This window comes from Arachis stenosperma, chromosome 8 (genome assembly GCF_014773155.1).
Source record: "Arachis stenosperma cultivar V10309 chromosome 8, arast.V10309.gnm1.PFL2, whole genome shotgun sequence".
Lineage (NCBI taxonomy): Eukaryota > Viridiplantae > Streptophyta > Magnoliopsida > Fabales > Fabaceae > Arachis > Arachis stenosperma.
In genome coordinates, this window is record NC_080384.1 from 45,227,144 (window position 1) to 45,245,365 (window position 18,222).

At 32.5% G+C, this 18,222-nt stretch overlaps 2 protein-coding genes across 6 annotated transcripts; both read right to left on the reverse strand.

Moving 5' to 3' along the window:
- Window positions 1-467: 467 nt before the first annotated feature.
- Window positions 468-3,102, reverse strand: LOC130944747 (senescence-associated carboxylesterase 101). Of its 2 annotated transcripts, none has more exons than XM_057873244.1 (4): window positions 2,892-3,102; window positions 2,467-2,803; window positions 1,600-2,139; window positions 468-1,487 (listed from the first exon to the last, which is right to left on the reverse strand). In XM_057873244.1, exons 1-4 carry the CDS (start codon window positions 2,906-2,908, stop codon window positions 621-623), a joined length of 1,761 nt encoding a protein of 586 aa, XP_057729227.1. In that variant the 5' UTR covers window positions 2,909-3,102; the 3' UTR covers window positions 468-620. The 2 variants fall into 2 exon arrangements, with proteins under 2 accessions (XP_057729227.1, XP_057729226.1); XM_057873243.1 differs by having other exon boundaries at window positions 468-1,490.
- Window positions 3,103-7,149: 4,047 nt separating this feature from the next.
- LOC130945205 (cellulose synthase A catalytic subunit 3 [UDP-forming]) lies at window positions 7,150-15,899 on the reverse strand. 4 transcript variants are annotated; one of them, XM_057873926.1, is made up of 17 exons: window positions 15,702-15,823; window positions 15,527-15,609; window positions 15,186-15,270; window positions 14,579-14,786; window positions 14,174-14,369; window positions 13,102-13,322; window positions 12,898-13,015; window positions 12,625-12,802; window positions 12,178-12,444; window positions 11,720-12,065; window positions 11,462-11,599; window positions 10,877-11,002; window positions 10,570-10,782; window positions 10,185-10,449; window positions 9,531-9,733; window positions 8,446-8,796; window positions 7,150-7,957 (listed from the first exon to the last, which is right to left on the reverse strand). In XM_057873926.1, the coding sequence occupies exons 4-17, from the start codon at window positions 14,600-14,602 to the stop codon at window positions 7,373-7,375; spliced, it is 3,231 nt and encodes a 1,076-aa protein (XP_057729909.1). In that variant the 5' UTR covers window positions 14,603-14,786; window positions 15,186-15,270; window positions 15,527-15,609; window positions 15,702-15,823; the 3' UTR covers window positions 7,150-7,372. The 4 variants fall into 4 exon arrangements, with proteins under 4 accessions (XP_057729909.1, XP_057729907.1, XP_057729908.1 ...); XM_057873924.1 differs by lacking the exon at window positions 15,186-15,270 and having other exon boundaries at window positions 15,702-15,899; XM_057873925.1 differs by lacking the exon at window positions 15,186-15,270 and having other exon boundaries at window positions 15,708-15,844.
- Between the last annotated feature and the right edge of the window lie 2,323 nt (window positions 15,900-18,222).

Below are 18,222 nucleotides of genomic sequence, written 5' to 3' on the forward strand. Positions count from 1 at the left end.
TCCGTTATTAATGAAAAAAAAAGAGGGGGGGGGGGGGGGAGACAATACCTAAAAACAGAAACTTATGAGATAAAAAAAAAGAAAGAAAAATGCTATTTATATGCCAAGTATTCTTGACACTTGTATAAAAATATGATTGTTACTAATTAATTATGTACTTCAATTATTTTTTTAATTGATAACATAAAAGAAATATATATTTAGTTGTTAAGAAAATACTGATGTCACAGCGACATTTATAATATAAACGGTGTAAACATAGCGAAATTGATAAAAAGTTAACCAAGAAACATCAAAAGACAACCCAAGAAAGAATAAAAGTGAAGACATCATCTTATTGATATGGATTCGAATATATTCTAACAATCTAACTCATATTTTTATCATGTAATAATCATAAATGTCAAGATCTGCTATTGATTGTTAAAAATAGTTTCTGAAGTGATTATAAAAACAAGAACTAGAACTAACATGGCTAAGGTTCTCAAATAGAAATTTTGCAATAATAAACTAAACATTTTGAGTTTTTTACAATACATTTATTGGAACACCCAATTCTCACTTTCTTTCAATCACACTAATAACTAATTAACCAAATGCCTTAATTAGAGAGACATACTTCAGTTGAAATTATAAGTTCCCTTGACATACTTCACATTATAATTATTAGCATTGCTCATGAACCTTCCTAGTTTTGAATGAGAAACTGCTCCATCAATTTTCTCATACTCATTCCACCAAGTCATGTAACTACTGTCCCTCAAGAAAATATCTGATGACACTTCATAATTCTTGAGCAAACCATAAACATAGTCCTCAAATTCAAGCAACTTCTTCTTTGCCTTTTCCTTCAGTTGGACATCAACTTTTACATCTTTGACCACCTTGCATGAAATGAATGCCTCTTCTACATGGGCCCAAAAGCAAGAATCAAAGGTTAAAATGGATTCCACATTCCTTGTGCCTGTGCTGTTGGAATTGCTTGCTGCTGCTGTTCCTTCTTTTAGCCACTCTTCTAGCTGCTTATAATGTTTAGACCTAGTTTCAAAATAGCTTTTCGGAAATTTTTTGTAGCCCTCATTTGAATAATAGTAGTTGGCAATCTCAAGGGGCTCGACCATTCTCCTATAATTAGTCCCGGCGAAGAGCCAACGCGTGCGAAATGCTGCACCTTCTTTCTGGGGCTTCAGCTCTGCAGTTTCAACCATCTTTTCCCAGTAATTTGTGAGGTTTTTGTGGAAATTAACCACATCTTGGTCACTTGTTGAGAACTTATTCGTTGAGAGCATGTTCTTGTAGCGGTCGTAGTACCCTATGTTTTGGTTTCTAGAATCCTTCTTGTACCATTCAAGTTGGACCATGTCTACCTTCATTACATTCAATTTCTTGGTAGGGTCAAATATTGTCCTCTTCTGATGATTGTATTTCTTTTCCAATATCTCTATAGTTCTCACCAAGTTATTGATATCAATGTTATATTGTTTCTGCTGCTGCCAAATTAAATATATCAGTTCAAACTAAGTTTCAAAAAAATACAAGTCTAATTACACATAAAAAAATCTAGTAAGGTTAACTTGGAACTCTGAGAACAAATTCTACCTGCATCTGTGGAGTGAGTCCTAGTGCAGATAACTGCAAAATGATACTCGCTTGTAGCGTACTACAACCGGTCATGTCTACACCGCGTGCCAATAGGTCCTTGTAAATTGATTTTTGATATAGCTTCTCCACTATATTTCCATACTCAGAAGACTGAAATCCTTGGTTTTCACCCTGAATTGAGGCCATTGCCTTGAGAACTTCCAAAATGGACTCAGGGTTTTCAAAACAAGTAGAACTTTCATCTGAACAAAAGAGAAATGTTCCGAAAGGCATGTATTGAGTAGCATGAGGACCGACAAACAGCCTCGGAAGAGGGTCTTTGTGAGACACAACTTGTAGAAAACAAGAATTCCAGGTAGTGCTACGCGACATGGCCTTTTGCAAGTTCATGTCGCCAATAAGAGGCGAACCGAAAGTGATGCATAGCGGGCGGTTCTTTCCTGTAGTAAATATGTCTAACAGTGACAGGGTAAAGAGAATGGCAACTGATCCACCAAGACCTTGTCCAGTAACAATCAATCGAGTGGAGCTTGTAACCTGCATTAAAATTGCTACAAATGTTTACATAGGAAAAAACAACATATCCCTTGAATCGTATACAAGACAATGTATTATCTTTGACACAGAATTCATCTCACTAATTGCTGTAAGAGTAATTGAAAAACAAAATGAAGAACATCATACTCCTAAAAATATACTAACTTCAAATTTACACTAATTAACAACCTTGACTTGTCCACACATCAAACTTTAGGAAACTTTAGTTTGTTGGTTTGTTTCTTTTCCTAATTTGTAATAAGTTCCACTTTTTGGTGTTGAGCTCCTTCTTTCAAAAACAGAAACAGTGAAAGGAAAAAGGCTTACATGAGATTTCAACTCATCAAGACTCTGAAGATTTTCGTAGAACAGGTGGTATGCATCCTTGTTAAGCTGGAACTCTGGATTCTTTCTGGTACATAGAAATTCAAAATGAAGGAAATTTTGGTTCTTGAGCTCTAAAGACGAAACCAAATCAAGTTTAACTTGAAATGTTGTCTCAAACACTATGATTTTCAAATCAGCATCTTCTTCTTTGTGAACTTTCCAAGAAAGCCTCTCTCCCTTGTTTGAAGTTATGCTTGAAGATGATATGGTGTTCCATGATCTGCAGAGAAGACCAGAGCTTGTCACATAAGATGCAAGCTCAATTCCACTGCTGAATCTGTAATAACAAAGTTATCATGTTAATTGTTATTGAGAACCAAAAATATTTTTTTTTTAAATAAATTAAAAAAGGGGAAGAGGAGTACTCATTGAATTGGATCATGATGAAGATTTTGTAAGCAGAACGTGGTATGTGGTTGGTGTTGGTGGTAGATTAGAATTATATAGGGCAAAGGGTTTCTGCCATGGGAATTTCTTAGAAGGAAAGAGGAAGAAGACATGGTAGATGATGCCATTATTGTTAAGAAAGGAATTTTTAAGTCAACAGAGAGAGAGAGGCCTGAGACAAAGATCAATTGTTAAATGGGTATAATATAATAATTTTGATAGTGGAGTAAAATATATATAATATAATAATAATTTTTATAATAAAAATATTATATGTATATAAAAATTAATTGTTAAATTATTTATTAATTATTATATATTTATGTATAATTATATGTATTGTTTAATTTAATTTTAATATTTATTTTATATTTTAATATATATTTTATATATATGATTATTTTATATATATATATATAGTATAATTATTGTTATAATTATATTTTATTATAATAAAATATGATTAATTTTTAAAATATTGAATTTTTAAATTATAATATTAAAATATTAATTTAAATAATAGTATATAATTTAAAATTTTATTATTTAAATTTTATATTTTAAAAAATTGAGTAATTTTTTAATAATAAATAAAAATTAAAATATTTTTTTATTTATATATCAATAAATAATTATTTAAAAATTTACTTCTCATAAAATTAAAAGTAAATTCTTATTAATATTTATAGTTAAAAAAATTCTTTTAATTAATATCGTTGCTACGAAAAAAATTAAAACTAATATAAAAAATAAATAATATTCTTTTAAGTCAATTTAAAAAAAATATAAATTTTATTTTATTAAATACTAAAAATTAAAATAAATTAGTATAGAATCAAATTTAATAATTTAATAAAAATAAATAAATATTATTATTATATATTACTCAAAAAATTTTAAAATTGTAATAAAAATGCTTGCCCTACATCCTCCCCCAGAACAGTTAATAGAAAAATCAGAAATTCATTAGAGTTTAGTTTCGGATTAAGAACATAAAGAATATATTATTCGAGAGAATATATCTAATTATGTTTGAAAAGACATTAGTTTCTTCTTTTTATAATAATGTACAAATAGTTTAATAATATGGAGTTTAACTGTTTAGGACTTTAAGTAGTATTCATAAGATTCCTGAATTGTGTAACAATCGTTTAAAAGTTTATTCTTTTTCCTTGTCATGTTTATAAGTTTGTTCATATACTTAATAGTAGTGATATTTTTTATTTTTCTGCAAATTTTTCACTCATGGGTATTTCATTTTATGAAATTAAATATTTTTTTATTTTGTATAAATAAAGACCATAACTATGTTACAACTTTTTTTTTAGTCTTAAATTATGATTTTAATCATATAACTTTACTTAAGAATAATAATACTTTTGTTTAATCTTCCCTAAAAATAATATCAGACAAAATTAATTAAGTATATTATTGTTAAACAAACTAAATATTTACCTTTTAAAATAGTAACATTAAAATTCCATTCCACTCTTTAATCATTTCGTTAGCTCTCTTTTCAGTTTCACTTCTCATCGATTGGAAAATAACATTGTAACTCTTAACGATTAATTTTGTCAAATATTTTTTGTTAATGTCTCCATTTAGAGCTAACGAATTTTGTCTACGTGTCACTTAATTGATAATGTGTCAAAAAATCATTCCAAATGATAAAATACTTCTTGCCGTGTCAATAATATGCTGCAGTAAAATAAGACAATTAAATCCTAAAAAAATTTTAAAAGTCACTTAAACTCCTAACCAATTTAAACATAGACACATAAATTCATAATGAACTATGAAATAGGACAAATATTCCTAAATTTTAACAAGTCATTATATTTGCTGTACTAATTACTAGTTTTAGTTGGCGATAGCCTCAATTCCTTGCTCCTCTTTCTCTTTCTTTTTTCCTTAAAGTTCTGATATGAGTACTATTTCATCAAGTTTAATCTCTTTCAAATCATTTTCTTTTTTATCTCTAATACAAATTTTATATCTCTATCTTTACAATAATATTTATCTATTAGCGTTGTGAACATAATCTTGTTAGATTTTAAACATTTTTCATTCATCTCATTCACAAGTTTTTTAACTTTTTTTAAATCGCAGATCTTGCAAATGCTATTGATCAGCGCATTATACGTGATCAAATTCGGCCTAATACTTTGATTGATTATTACTTGAAAAATCTTCTTCATATTTATATTGTCTATCAAAGTGATGAAAATAATACCATTCGAAACCAAAAATTTCTTACGTATGTCATTAACAAAATTTCTGCAACATAAGAAGCAAAAAATTAAAATTGCTACCAACTAAAACCAATAATTAGTGCAGTAGCAAGTACAATAACTTATTAAAATTTAAGGATACTAATTTTATTTTATGATTCATATAGGTTTATATTTAAATTAGTTAGAAGTTTAAATGTATCTTAAAAAAATTTTAAAAAATTAATTGTCTTATTTTATTGTAATATATTACTGATAATAGAGATATTTTATCTTTTGAAATAGTTTTTTTTTGACATATCATCAACTAATATGATACATAAATAAAATTCGTTAATTTTAAATAAAAATATTAACAAAAATAATTGACCGAATTAATTACTAAGAGTCACCATATCATTTTCCAATCCATAAAGAACAGGACGAGAATTAGCAAAATTACTCTTTTTTATACACAAAACAAAAGTGCCAAGGTACTTACCAAGTGAACGGGAAGACCGAAAAGAGTGTAAAGGAGTGTTAATTGCTTGGTTTCTTCGACGGAAGAATGCATTGTTTATTTGTTACTTTCCTACACAGTACATACCCCACACGGTGTACGTCTCAAAACGACAACTTGACTTGACCATTAGTATTCATCGTTATTAACGAAACAACAATAGTATTTTATTTCACCAATAAAATTTATTATTTTAATTAATAATTAATTTATATTCTATATTTTTTATATTTTAAATATTAAATTTTAAATTCTAAAATTTTTAAGTATTAAATTCTAATTTTTAACAGTAAAAATAAGATATTGATTAAAAATATTAGTTAATATCAATAAAAAATGTTAATCGTTAACATTTCTTTTAATAAAAACTATATATTAAAAATATATATAAATAAAAATGCTTAAAACAAATGAACTTTAAAAAATATAAAATAATTGCCTAAAATGACAATTAAACGGATTGATTATGTTGATTTAGACTCGTCCATTTAGATCTTTATATAAAATATATATGGACCTTTAAAATGAAATTCAACACATTTAAGATATGTCGGACAGATTAGTAGCGTTTGGTAGAGAGACAATGACTGAAAGATTGAGACAGAGACTAAGAGATAGAGACAAAAATAAATCTCAATATTTTGTTTGGTGTAAAGCGGGAGACAGAGATTAAAACAAGAGTGAAATTCTAATTTAATTTGTACAAAAGATAAAATTAGAATTAATTAATTGAAATGATGGTATTTTAGGTATAAAATGTTATTAAAATTTCAGTCTCTATATCTAAAAATTTCAGTCCCCTGTGTCCTTACTTTTTAGAGGTACTGAAATACTGAAATTTTAGAGACAGAAATAGAAATTTTAGTACCAGTCTTTGAGTCAAGAAACATAAAACTGAGTCTCAGTCTCAATCTCTGTTCCAGTACCTCAAAACAAACGCTACCAAACAAACTAGTCTATTTGTTTTTATTTTTCAATCTAAATAAACAATTTTAATTAAAATTAATCGATTTTTTAATTAAAATATTAACTGTGGATTAGATTGTAGAAAACTTTTAACAAATGAAAATAAAATGAGAAAAAATTTAAGAGAGTTAAACGGCTAGTCTGTCTATATAGTAGATCAGCCTGTTTAATTCACAAGATTGAAACCAGTAAACATATAAATGAACCAATCCAACAGACTTGGCTCATTTTGTCAGCCACTGATAAATTATAATCCATTTATTATTGAATGGTTATATTAAACTTATACATGAATAGGATATCCTTCTGTGTTTCTATACAAATAACTAATAAATGGCTAATTTCTGATGTGCATTTTGGAAAATTTTTGAATGAAACAAAGATCTCTATGATAGAATTGTAAGTGCTCATATGCAAGTAATTTTATCTCTAGTTCTCTCAACTCATTGGCCATTTTTGAACTGCATGCACCCATTCTTACCCTTAAAACAAACCCCGCTCCCTCTTGAATTCACTGTATATGAGATTGCGCAGAAAAAATTTTAAAAACTATCATATCTGAATACCTTTATATATATGCTTCTCCAGAAAAGAGGTGAGTAGGTTACTATTACAAGCAAAATAACAACCTTCCCCAGCTTAGTACTAACTCGGATTTCTTACATATAGATATAAACTGCACAAACATACATAAACATATAAAATCTACAGAGTAATAATTACATTCCTACACATTCCCATCAAGCAGGCTATGGTTTTTGGTCTAGCAGTTTATGCCACATATCTCAGCATCAGGACCAGTGACTCTTGTGGTGAATGGATCAACTCTCACCCATAAAAGAGAAAAAATGGATGCAAGAAGAATGGACCAAACCACCACGATGGTCGGCGTTCGGTTCTGGCGACCCATGAGACCTTTGAGGAAAGGGTACAAATGGATGATCACCCAGAATGCAAAGAAGAGTTTACCAAAGAGCGGACCCCATGATTGGTAACCACTGTTGATGGCGTAGGAGATGCCAGCTACGACGCCAACCAAGTTCACTATGAGAAGTGTTGTCGGCGGAATGAGAAGTGTTGTCCATTTGAACATGTAGAGTTCAGCGAAGTCCCCGTCGTCGTCTGATGCCTTGGAGGTAACGGTGAAGTTGGGGTCAATACCAGCCAGCACTTTGAGTAAGCCTTGGAGCACAGCAAAAAGATGAGATGAAACACCACCGATGACCCAAAATTGTTCGTTCCTCCACCACTCGTCGATTCCGACTCCACTCCACCTCATCTCGAGAATTCCAGTTGCAAAGATGGAAAGGAAGAGAGAAATAAACCATAAACTTGCAATGTTACTGATCTGCAAAAACATGATAAAATAAATTAGACTATTATGTTGCACAAGATCACATGATACTCTGATACAATAATAAAACAGCATTCAGAATATAGTAGTGTTTTGCATTTCAGAAAGGCTTTAGACACCAGTTACAAACCCAACAATGTGATTTCTAGGAGAAACAAGTCAAGTGATTGTTTGGTTAGTACTGTAACAGAAATAAGTACTGTTTCTAAAAACTTATCAGTACTGATAAAATCTTTAAAGGCGTTTGTTCTTTTCGAAAGAAAAAGGTGCTAACAAATCAGTCTCTGACATATCTGATTGACAATGCTCAAAAATGCATTCTTTAGATATAACTTAAAAAAACAACAGAATTCATCATTCGGGTAGCATTGACTAATAAAACATCTTTTAAGGACTTATTTATCAACATTTTGATCTTTTGGGAGGTCAAATTGGTGTTCACCCCACTATAACAATATTATGTTTAAGAAGAAATAACACACCTGGGGAATAATGAACTTGTTGGTCAACAAACAGACGGCAGGTAAGGTACAATACATGAGAAGGGGAATGGCTGTGATGGGATAGATTGTTGTGTTCACATATGCAAACCTCTCGAGCCACTTGAGCCTTCCACCATAACCATACCAGATGGGGCAGTGCCGACTTAGAAGAATTTCCACAGAACCTAAAGCCCATCGAAGCACTTGGTTCAGACGATCCGAAAGATTGATTGGAGCAGAACCTTTAAATGCCGGGCGCTTAGGCATGCAGTACACAGACCGCCAACCACGAGCATGCATCTTAAATCCAGTAAGAATATCTTCTGTGACAGAACCATATATCCATCCTATCTGTGGAACAGAAAGAAGATAGTGAGTATAATTGATGCTCTCTCTGTGCCTCACCCCCCCCCCCCCCCTTTTTTTACTTTTTCTTTTTCTTTTCGGTGTGTGTTGTAAATGTATTCTAATAACAATTCGCCAACACAAGCAACCATATTCAAGAAAGAAAATGCCTATAAATTGAAAAAAGTTGAGACATATATTAAGCCTGTCATATGCTTCTTAAATCAGCTATCCAGTTAATAGGTCAGCTTTTGGCAATGGATCCAATATTCACACGAGATTCCAAGCTCAAAAGATGACATGAACTGTCTCTTGCACTGTAATTCATTCTTCAATTTCTTATGAAACGCCACTCTTACAACAGTGAAGAGTGACTCAGCCTAGGGGCTTTTTGGGAAAGGGCTTCCGAATGGAGGGTCTTGCCCAATGAGTGGTCTGGTAGGTACCTAATGTCACCGCTTAGATATGCTAAAAATACTTCATATCTTTCATTGGATAAATTAATAAGAGCAAAGGTTCTAAAGCTCCACCCTAAAACTCCAAAGAATGACAAGGAGAAATTAAGGAACAGACACCCCACTCCATAGTTCAATTCAACAAAGACCAGCTCATTCAACAACCGGCTCAAATAGAAATTGATCCATTTGGAAGTCTTTTTGTAAACTCTTCACCTACGTTAAAGTTAAATGTAGTCCCCGAATGTACATCAAATAGCATTAGAACATATGATAACATCGTACCTCAGCTCCCCATTCAGTTTTGTCCTCATAACCGCAGCTGATAACATGAATTGCCTCCTTAAGAAGAGTTTCTGGAGTAGCCGACTGAGGCACGCCACCATTCTCCATAAGAGTGGAGGCAACAAAAACAGCAGATTGACCAAACCTTTTCTCAAGGCTCACTTGTGACATAAGTAGCGTTTTCTCATCATCAAATCCAGTTCCTGAAATAGAAAAGAAATAAAGAAATAAATAACAAATGATAGGACAAACAATAGGTCTAATTAGTTGAAAGCTGGGTGAAATCATTCCCTACAACATCTCTTTAGATTATGTGGAGTGTAACACAGTTTCCGGATGGGCTAATCAATTTAAGATACCATAGGTAGCAGATCTCTAACACTGATAACAATGTAATGAAAATGAAGGACCCATTTGGTTCCTGCTTTCAAGTTCAGAGTTTTTCGGTTTCATGATTTTATGAAGAAAAAGTGTAGACAACGAAAATAATTCTAAATTTCTATTTTCACTTTTTTCTTTGTAAGATTCTGAAAACAGAAAACACTAAAAAAGATATCAGAAACCAATAGAACCTCTGGATATTACAATCTGCGTACAGCTATGTGGTATACCCATCAATGTAATTTAGGCAGAACAAAAGCACAACAGGCCTACCTTCTACTCCTTCTTCAATATCCTCTAGACTGAAGATGGGCACAGTTGGATCAGCATGCTTGCTAGATTTTTTCTTGTCTGATCCATTCTTACTAGATTTAGAACTCTTCTTTCGCCTTCCGCCACAGAGAGAAGATAGCAACCCAGGCTTTTTATGCTTCGGTTTAAGAGGCGGTTCATAACCATATAAAGCTGTCCTGTTAAAGACACATCCCGTACCCACATATACAGGACCTTGGATTCCATCCAAACCTCTCAAGTTTATCTATTTAGAACTTTTAAGTTAGTCAATCATATACTCATATGTATGTAAAGCACAAGGATGACACAAGACAAGAAGTAAAAGCATTATTAGAAAATCAAACAGTATGAAAAAGACACCTACATCGAAGAAAACAGTGTTACGATTGGCATATCGATCATTCCTATCAATACCATCAAACCTCTGTGGAAACTGTACATAGCAAACATATTTCCCAAGATTGGGATCCATCATAAAGCACATAGCTTCCCGCAAGGCCTTGCTGTTGTTTATGTAGTGATCACAATCGAGATTCATTAAGAAAGGTCCATTAGTTAGGACAGCAGAAACCCGAACCTGCACAGGCAATAATAATTACTACCAGTGAGATTAGAAAAGAACATGAGAGTAGATAATGTAACTTCCCAATTTTCTGTTGTAAACCACTCACCAATGCGTTCATTGCACCGGCCTTTTTGTGATGTTGAAACCCTGGACGCTTTTCACGAGAAACATAGACTAATCTTGGAAGTTCATTACCTTCAGAGTCGAGTCCTCCGCTTTGACCTAAGAAAACCTGAAGATACAGAATTCAATTTTGGTGAACATCTTGCTCACATGGACCCAAAAGGTTTTGATAATAAGGGCAAATATAATACATATACATATTACATGATTTCCATTTTAGTGCAGGAAAACATAACAAGATAATGGGGCAAAATATGCATGAATTCATATACTACTAAATGAATCCCCAAATCGTAGTTGGGCACATGCCCTCAATACCTTGCACTTGAATCCATCTCTACTCACAAGTAATACACTATAGTAAGTTAGAAATACAGATAGTCATATACAATTCACATGTACAATATTTAGAACAATTGCATGCTCATAACTTCATCATCTATTCCATTGGCATAGACAATAACCCCGAAATAACTCCAAAACTAATAAACAAAAAAGCATTAGTTTTGAAGAAAGTCATCTTCATAACAAAAACTCAACTGGCCAATAAAATAAATATGAAAACTACCTGGATCATTCCAGGATGGTCTCTTGTGTTATTTCCAGGCCATGGCGTGCCATCTTGCATCACCCATCCTTCTTCGGGAACTTTCTGTGCCTTTGAAACAAGTCCGTTAATGCGAACTTTAAATTCTTCATATTCTCTCTGGAAACAGAACAGGAAAGTAAAATTAAAAGATGCTCTTCCACAACCCAACTCTCATGCAAGTAGATCACATACATACCAAGAAAGCGAATAAGTCAATTACACGAGATACACACTTACCTTCATTGCTCTGCGATCCTTGACAAACGATGGCTGAACCTTATCTTTCAAGTAGTCAATCTTCTGTGCAAAATACCACTCAGGTGCACGGGGTTCAATGTTATACTTCTTGCAGAAAGGAACCCATTTCCTTGCAAATTCTGATGTCTCGGCAAGTGCTTCAAATGTCAACATAGCAGCACCATCATCAGACAGATAGCATGAGACCTTATCCACTGGGTAGTCAACTGCAAGAATTGACAATATAGTATTGGCAGTAACCAGTGGAGGCTCCTTTAAGGGGTCGACAGTACTGACAAAAATGTCAACAGCTGCTAGCTGAGACGGTTCTCCTTCTCTGTCATATCTGCAACTCACATGGACTCTTGATTAGAAGAATCTCAAATTGAAAAAATAAACACTAAACGCAATGTATTTGTACAATAAATACATTGCGCTTAAGTCTAGGAAGGACCTACCTTAGTGCAAGCCTATCAAGATATGTTTCACGGTTTACAGGAAGCCACTTGGGGAATTGATCCAATATCCATGATATAGCAAACCAAATCTCACATATAACTGATATTAACCACAATGCAAATGCATTGGGCACTGGGTTTGTTATACGGTAGTGCAAGAACATGCAGAGGATGACCAGCCGTAGAATGATGACCATACGATATGGATTAATCCTAGACGATGGAATCGAAACCTTCCTTGAAAGTGGTTGCCGAGCTTCATCATTCCTTCATAACAAAGAAAATTTATCTCACATACAATAGACAAGATTGAATGGCACAGATAATTACATATCATGTAGATTACCAAACCATCCTTATGTTAATTGTCATACTGCATATTAAAATATGAAATTCTTAGAGTGAACTACCATTTGGCCCTCAAAAAATTATAAATGAAACACTTACAACAAGGAATCATCAACAAGCACATCAGTACTAGCATCAATATCTCCAGCTCCTCTTTCAGAAGCAGATTGGCCTGTGCTCATTGGAACAACATTCTTTTCTTGCTTCATCTTCCAGCCATCAACTCTTTCTTTCCAAGCTACATTGCCCAACCCTGGATCCCCACCCCTAATATTTGCTGCAAAATAATATCCATGAACCACAAATCACTATAAGACAGCAAGATAATGAACAATAACAATTACAGTTTATCAGAAAGAGCAAGAGATATACGAGATTGATTAACATCAGATGAATATGGAGTATGATGGATAGTACGCTTCCCACCACCAACTCCAGGAGATGCCATTGAGAGCCTCTCAGGTGAAGCTGCGGATAACTCACCAGAGACCTGAAATTGAACTAGTAAGTGGATAATTTGTTTTCAGTGTGGAATGGGTAGAGATGAAAACAAAAGAAATGTAGCAAGATAAACACCTCTTGTCCACTGGTCAGCAAGGGAATGTGGTTGTGAGAAACTTCCTTATCATAATTTGGAGCACCACCCTCTGCTCCTCGGCCATATGTCATGTGCCAGCTCAACATGCGCTCTGAAATCTTTGTCTTTTGGTTTTGATTTTCTGAATCATAATTGAAGTCACTAGAAACATCATCAGCACCAACATCCTCTTCCCTGTCTCCAAGAATGGCAGGGCTTCCTGTAATCAATTAAATAAGAGGTAAGATTACCAATTAGAGTCAAAAGTAGAGGTACTGATGAAAATGAAAGGATTTTGCACTTTGGACGCACTGGAGCAAGAAACAAAATTCAATGTAGCTGTTTTGTGATACTTTAATGCAGATTACAGTTGCACTACATGGAGGCAACAAGCAGAATAAGTTAATCACTACAAATCCAGTTAATTCAAAACCCTGCTGAATCCTTTCACATAAAACAAAACACAGATGCATGTCAAATAGGTAAGGGAAAAACAGCCACTATTACTCAAGGGCCAAGGTAATCCCCATTATAGTTCAAACCATGGTATAAATGAAATATTCTAGAAACTTCCATCCAGTTAGCAGATTTTGTTTAGTCTAGAGCTAGTCTATGCAGTACATGGATAAACCCTATCCGATAGCAGAAAAGATATATTCTTGCATCTGGTTCATTGAAAGTGGTCTACTATTCAAATTGCTTCCAAGCATACTGCATATCTTTTTAAGTATAAAAGTTTCTTTTGCTACAAGGTAGGACATTATTATCATAATAAAGAAAGAAATTTGTTAGGAACGTTGGCATCAAAGGTAGCATAGCATGGCTACACAAACCATCAGTATTTGGGGAAGACATTTTTATAAATAAAATAATAAAAGATAATGTGCTGTACACTGAATGTAAGGCTAGACCTGACTTTACATGAGTGCAATGCCACCCATTTGTTTAATTTATTGAAGATTTAAGCGGCTTGCTATGCTAAAAATCTTTTGCACAGTTGTGACATATGAATGAAGAATGGTGAGAATTAACACATACAATAGGTAGCACAATGGAGATTTCATTTTTCACCTTTGTGCCTCTTGTAGCGAGTTTTGCACTGGGGGCAGCACTGGTTCCCATCCTTCCTTTCATACTCGTAACAAGGCCTGCACACAGGGAACGCACAAACACTGCATGCGACAAATGATTCACCATCCACAGTCTTCCCAACATTATCACCACAAATTTGGCACACTTGCGCACCCAAAGCTGTAATTGGCTTTGCCTGAGTAATACCAAAAACCAAAGACATAATTAAAATGTTATTTAATCAAATATCATTCGATCACCAATAATTGCACTGCAAGAAAACAACTTAAAGTGTTAAAATAGTTGGACTCATAATAACATGTAATAAAATATCATTCAATAACTAATAGTTGCACCAAAAAAAGTGGGAAAAAATATAAGATGTCTGAGGTAACAATTGCCCACCCCTGCTTCTCCTTCTGACTCCATAGGAACTCTTCACTAAAGCTCTTCCAAGATGATGTCAATAAGGGATCAAATGCTTTGTTCAAGCTTAAGGTACACACACATTACTTAATAGCTTTTCTGCACTTTCTAATGATAGCTTAGAAGATCAATTGTAAATATTCCTCTCTTTTGATCCACTGCTACAGCAGAATATGCTCCTTTTTTTCTGTAGAAACATTTAAGCTATTAGAATAGAAAAAAGCTAGCTCCAAAAAAAGTATTCATATAAAATACTTCAACAGTTTATAAAGTGAGAAAAAGAAACTTTTAGCTCTTAAATTCTGTGTTTCGTTTTTTCTTCTTCTTTCTACGTTTTTTCCCCTCTCTTTAAAAAGTGGAATCTTCCCAATGTATGAATGAGATATCAAAGAACTTTCCGCACAAACAAAAAATTAATAAATAAATAACGGTTTTTCTATTTCCCTTGATAAACAAGAATGATCAACAGTTAACAGAAATCTCAACCTTGGTTTTTGTTAGAAACTTAGGATTTAGGAACAGAACAATTACACATTTCTCACCTTTCTCACACTGAAATTGCAAAATCCGTTATGAGAAAACTTACCATAAAAAATCAAATAAAAGCACTCTTCTTCTTCCACGAGTTTCCACTGAAAACAGGGGTAGATCACCCAGAATTTGAACAAAACCTAGACGAATTTCTTGTACAATTAAACCCAAATAAACCACAAAACACAAAAACCCCACTCAACAGTTCACAAAAGAGGAAAGAGAAAGAGAACGGCACAAAATCAGGAACCATCAACAGCGAGAAAAATGAAAAACATAAATGTCAGAATCAGAACTGAACAGAAACACACAAACAAATGAGGAACAAAAACACTTTTCAAAGAAAAAAAAAAAGAAAAAGAAGAGAGAGAAGCAATGAAGAACTCTCTTACTCACAGTGTATCTCTATCTATTTATCTCTCTTCATAGCCACAAAAAGCTTGAAGCAATGGTTTTCAGTGTGCCAAATTGTGTTATAGCTGTGAATGAATAACAATAATGATAATAATGAATTAAAACGCTAAAGACTTAAAGCAAACGAAAGCGACAATGCAATTAGTACAAAACCTACCGACACCTTTTCACGCGCCATAGAAAGAGACACACTTGTTATGGCTGAAGAAAAGATAATCACAATTCACAAGGGTTCTTAGCTTTGTGTATCAAATACTCAAACATTTATCCTCCAACAATGATTCCGTAAGAACAAAAAATCTAAGCATTAAACAAAATGTTATCCTTAAAAACTGAGTGGAATAAATTATTGCTACTAGTACCAGTGAGATTTAATGGAATTTAATAATTTATAAATAATTATTTATCTGAGTCAGTTTATGACAAAAGGAACAATTTTTGTTATTTTTTATTGAAGGGGTTGTCTCGTTGTTGGGAATTTTTGGAAGTGTGGATTGACCAAGTGAGTGACGATGCTTGGGACAATGTTAACGTTACCTGACTGTATCCAGTGTGACGTGATACAGCGTACAATTTAATAAAACAAAAAATTACACTTATTTTGGATTTTTTCCATAAATAAATTTAAAAAAAAACACAAAATTTATTTGTTTTCCCTAAAGCCTAAAGCAAAATTAAATACACCAATGTCCTCTTGATATATTGAATAAAGTATTTTTTATCTCAAATTTTTTTAAATTTTTTTTAAATTACTTTTAATATTTAATTCAATTTAATTTTATTCTAATTTTAAAAATAAATTTTAATTTTATCTTTATTGCTAATTTTTTAACACTCAAAATTATTCCTCTTTTTTTTGTCTCTCTCACTCACCCTCACCCTCACCCTCACCCTCACACTAATTAAGGGGGTGGGAATCACAATCCTATTTGCATATATTCAATTCGATCCAGTAAAATTACTAACTCGATCTGCTGCGGGTAAGGTTAAGCACATAGTGGATTGATCGAATAGGGTGTGGATTGAGTGTTAAACCAAAAACCTTTCATTAATATAAAAAAATCTTTTTTCATTAAGTCAAGATCTTCCATGAAACTTTTACACTTTTATTTTTATAAAAGTCAAATTTATTTAGTGATATATCAATACCAAATTACAACTCCAAGATCTCATTAAATTATTGAATATTATTTTTTTTTATGAGACACAGATAAGGTCAGATACCCGCGGATTAAAGGTAGATAAGGTTAGAATTGACATGTTATAAACCTGCGAATAAAGTAAGGTTTAGTTTTAGTGAAAAAATAATCCGCAAGTAAATTTAAGGTTGAATTTAAACCTTATCCTACCACATTCATTACCACCTCTACTCATTCTCTCTCATCTTCTCGTTCTTTCTCTTGTGTTGTACATGAGTGCTATTATCATCAAAAGTTGAGTGATGAAGACAACCATGATGGCCAAGAACAAGTGTGAGTAGTTGGGCGTATTCAATCCCAACCCTTGGTTCTCTTTTTTGTGCTGGGTTTTACATCTACAATATTCTTAAATACTATCGCATTTTTTAAGAAGACGACGAGCAATCACAAAAACATAGTTAAAAGTGGAAATTTCAGACTCACGGATACCCACTTTGCCCTACCTAGTTGGGATGGGTAATTATCCAACCCAATGCTAGGGGAATTATTGGCAGTGTGGGATTTTGGGCGGAATGGGATCAGATTTAAAAAATACCACTTCATTGTGTATGGATGTGTATAAAATAATTTGATTCATTGTTGATTGTTAAAAAATTAACAATAAAAGTAAAATTAAATTTTATTTTAAATAATTTTAAAAAAAAATTAATACGTTAGCAACAAAAACATACATTACTCATGCATATTTATATAAATCGTGTTAAGAACTTAAGATACTATACTCATGGAGCTTTTTTACGCAAATAAAATAAAAAGAAATTAAAATTATATGTTTTTCCTAAGTCGAAATCAAATACATGAATTTTCTCTTTCAATATTTATAAAATCGTCCTAAAGTGCCCAACTTTAGATTAGACAATATCCTAGTTTATATTTAAAAATTTATTTTTTATTTACTAGTAAATTGCGCTAGACTGCTGACTTTTATTTATTGGCTAATTTTTTTTGTTATGGAAGTAGAAGTGGTGATATACTTTAACATGGCAATTTTTTGTGTTTTTTAAATCTGTAAAAGTACACAAATCGAAGGGTCCGATTTCTGTACCTGAAATTTTTTAATTTTTTTTAAACACAAATCGGACGGTCCGATTTGTGTACTTCAAAATTTTTTTAACACAAATCGGACGGTCCGAGTACAGGAATCGGACGGTCCGATTTCTGTACTTTTTAAAAATCGGACGATCCAATTTGTACTCCGTACATTAAATCATTCCACATTTTAGAAAAATACCACAGTTGATCACAATTTAAAAAAATACCATTGTTAATTCAATATTAAAAATAAAAAAATGTTATTTTTACACGTAAATTCTCCTCATCCAAAAAATTTACACTTTTTGAGTTTAAGCACAATATTTTTGTGACGATTTACACTTTTCTTGTTAAAGTATAGAGGATTGGGACGATTAATGTTTGAATTGCAAAAGCTCATGATTTGTGACAATTTATGTGAAAGAGTGAAGTACAATAAGATTTCAC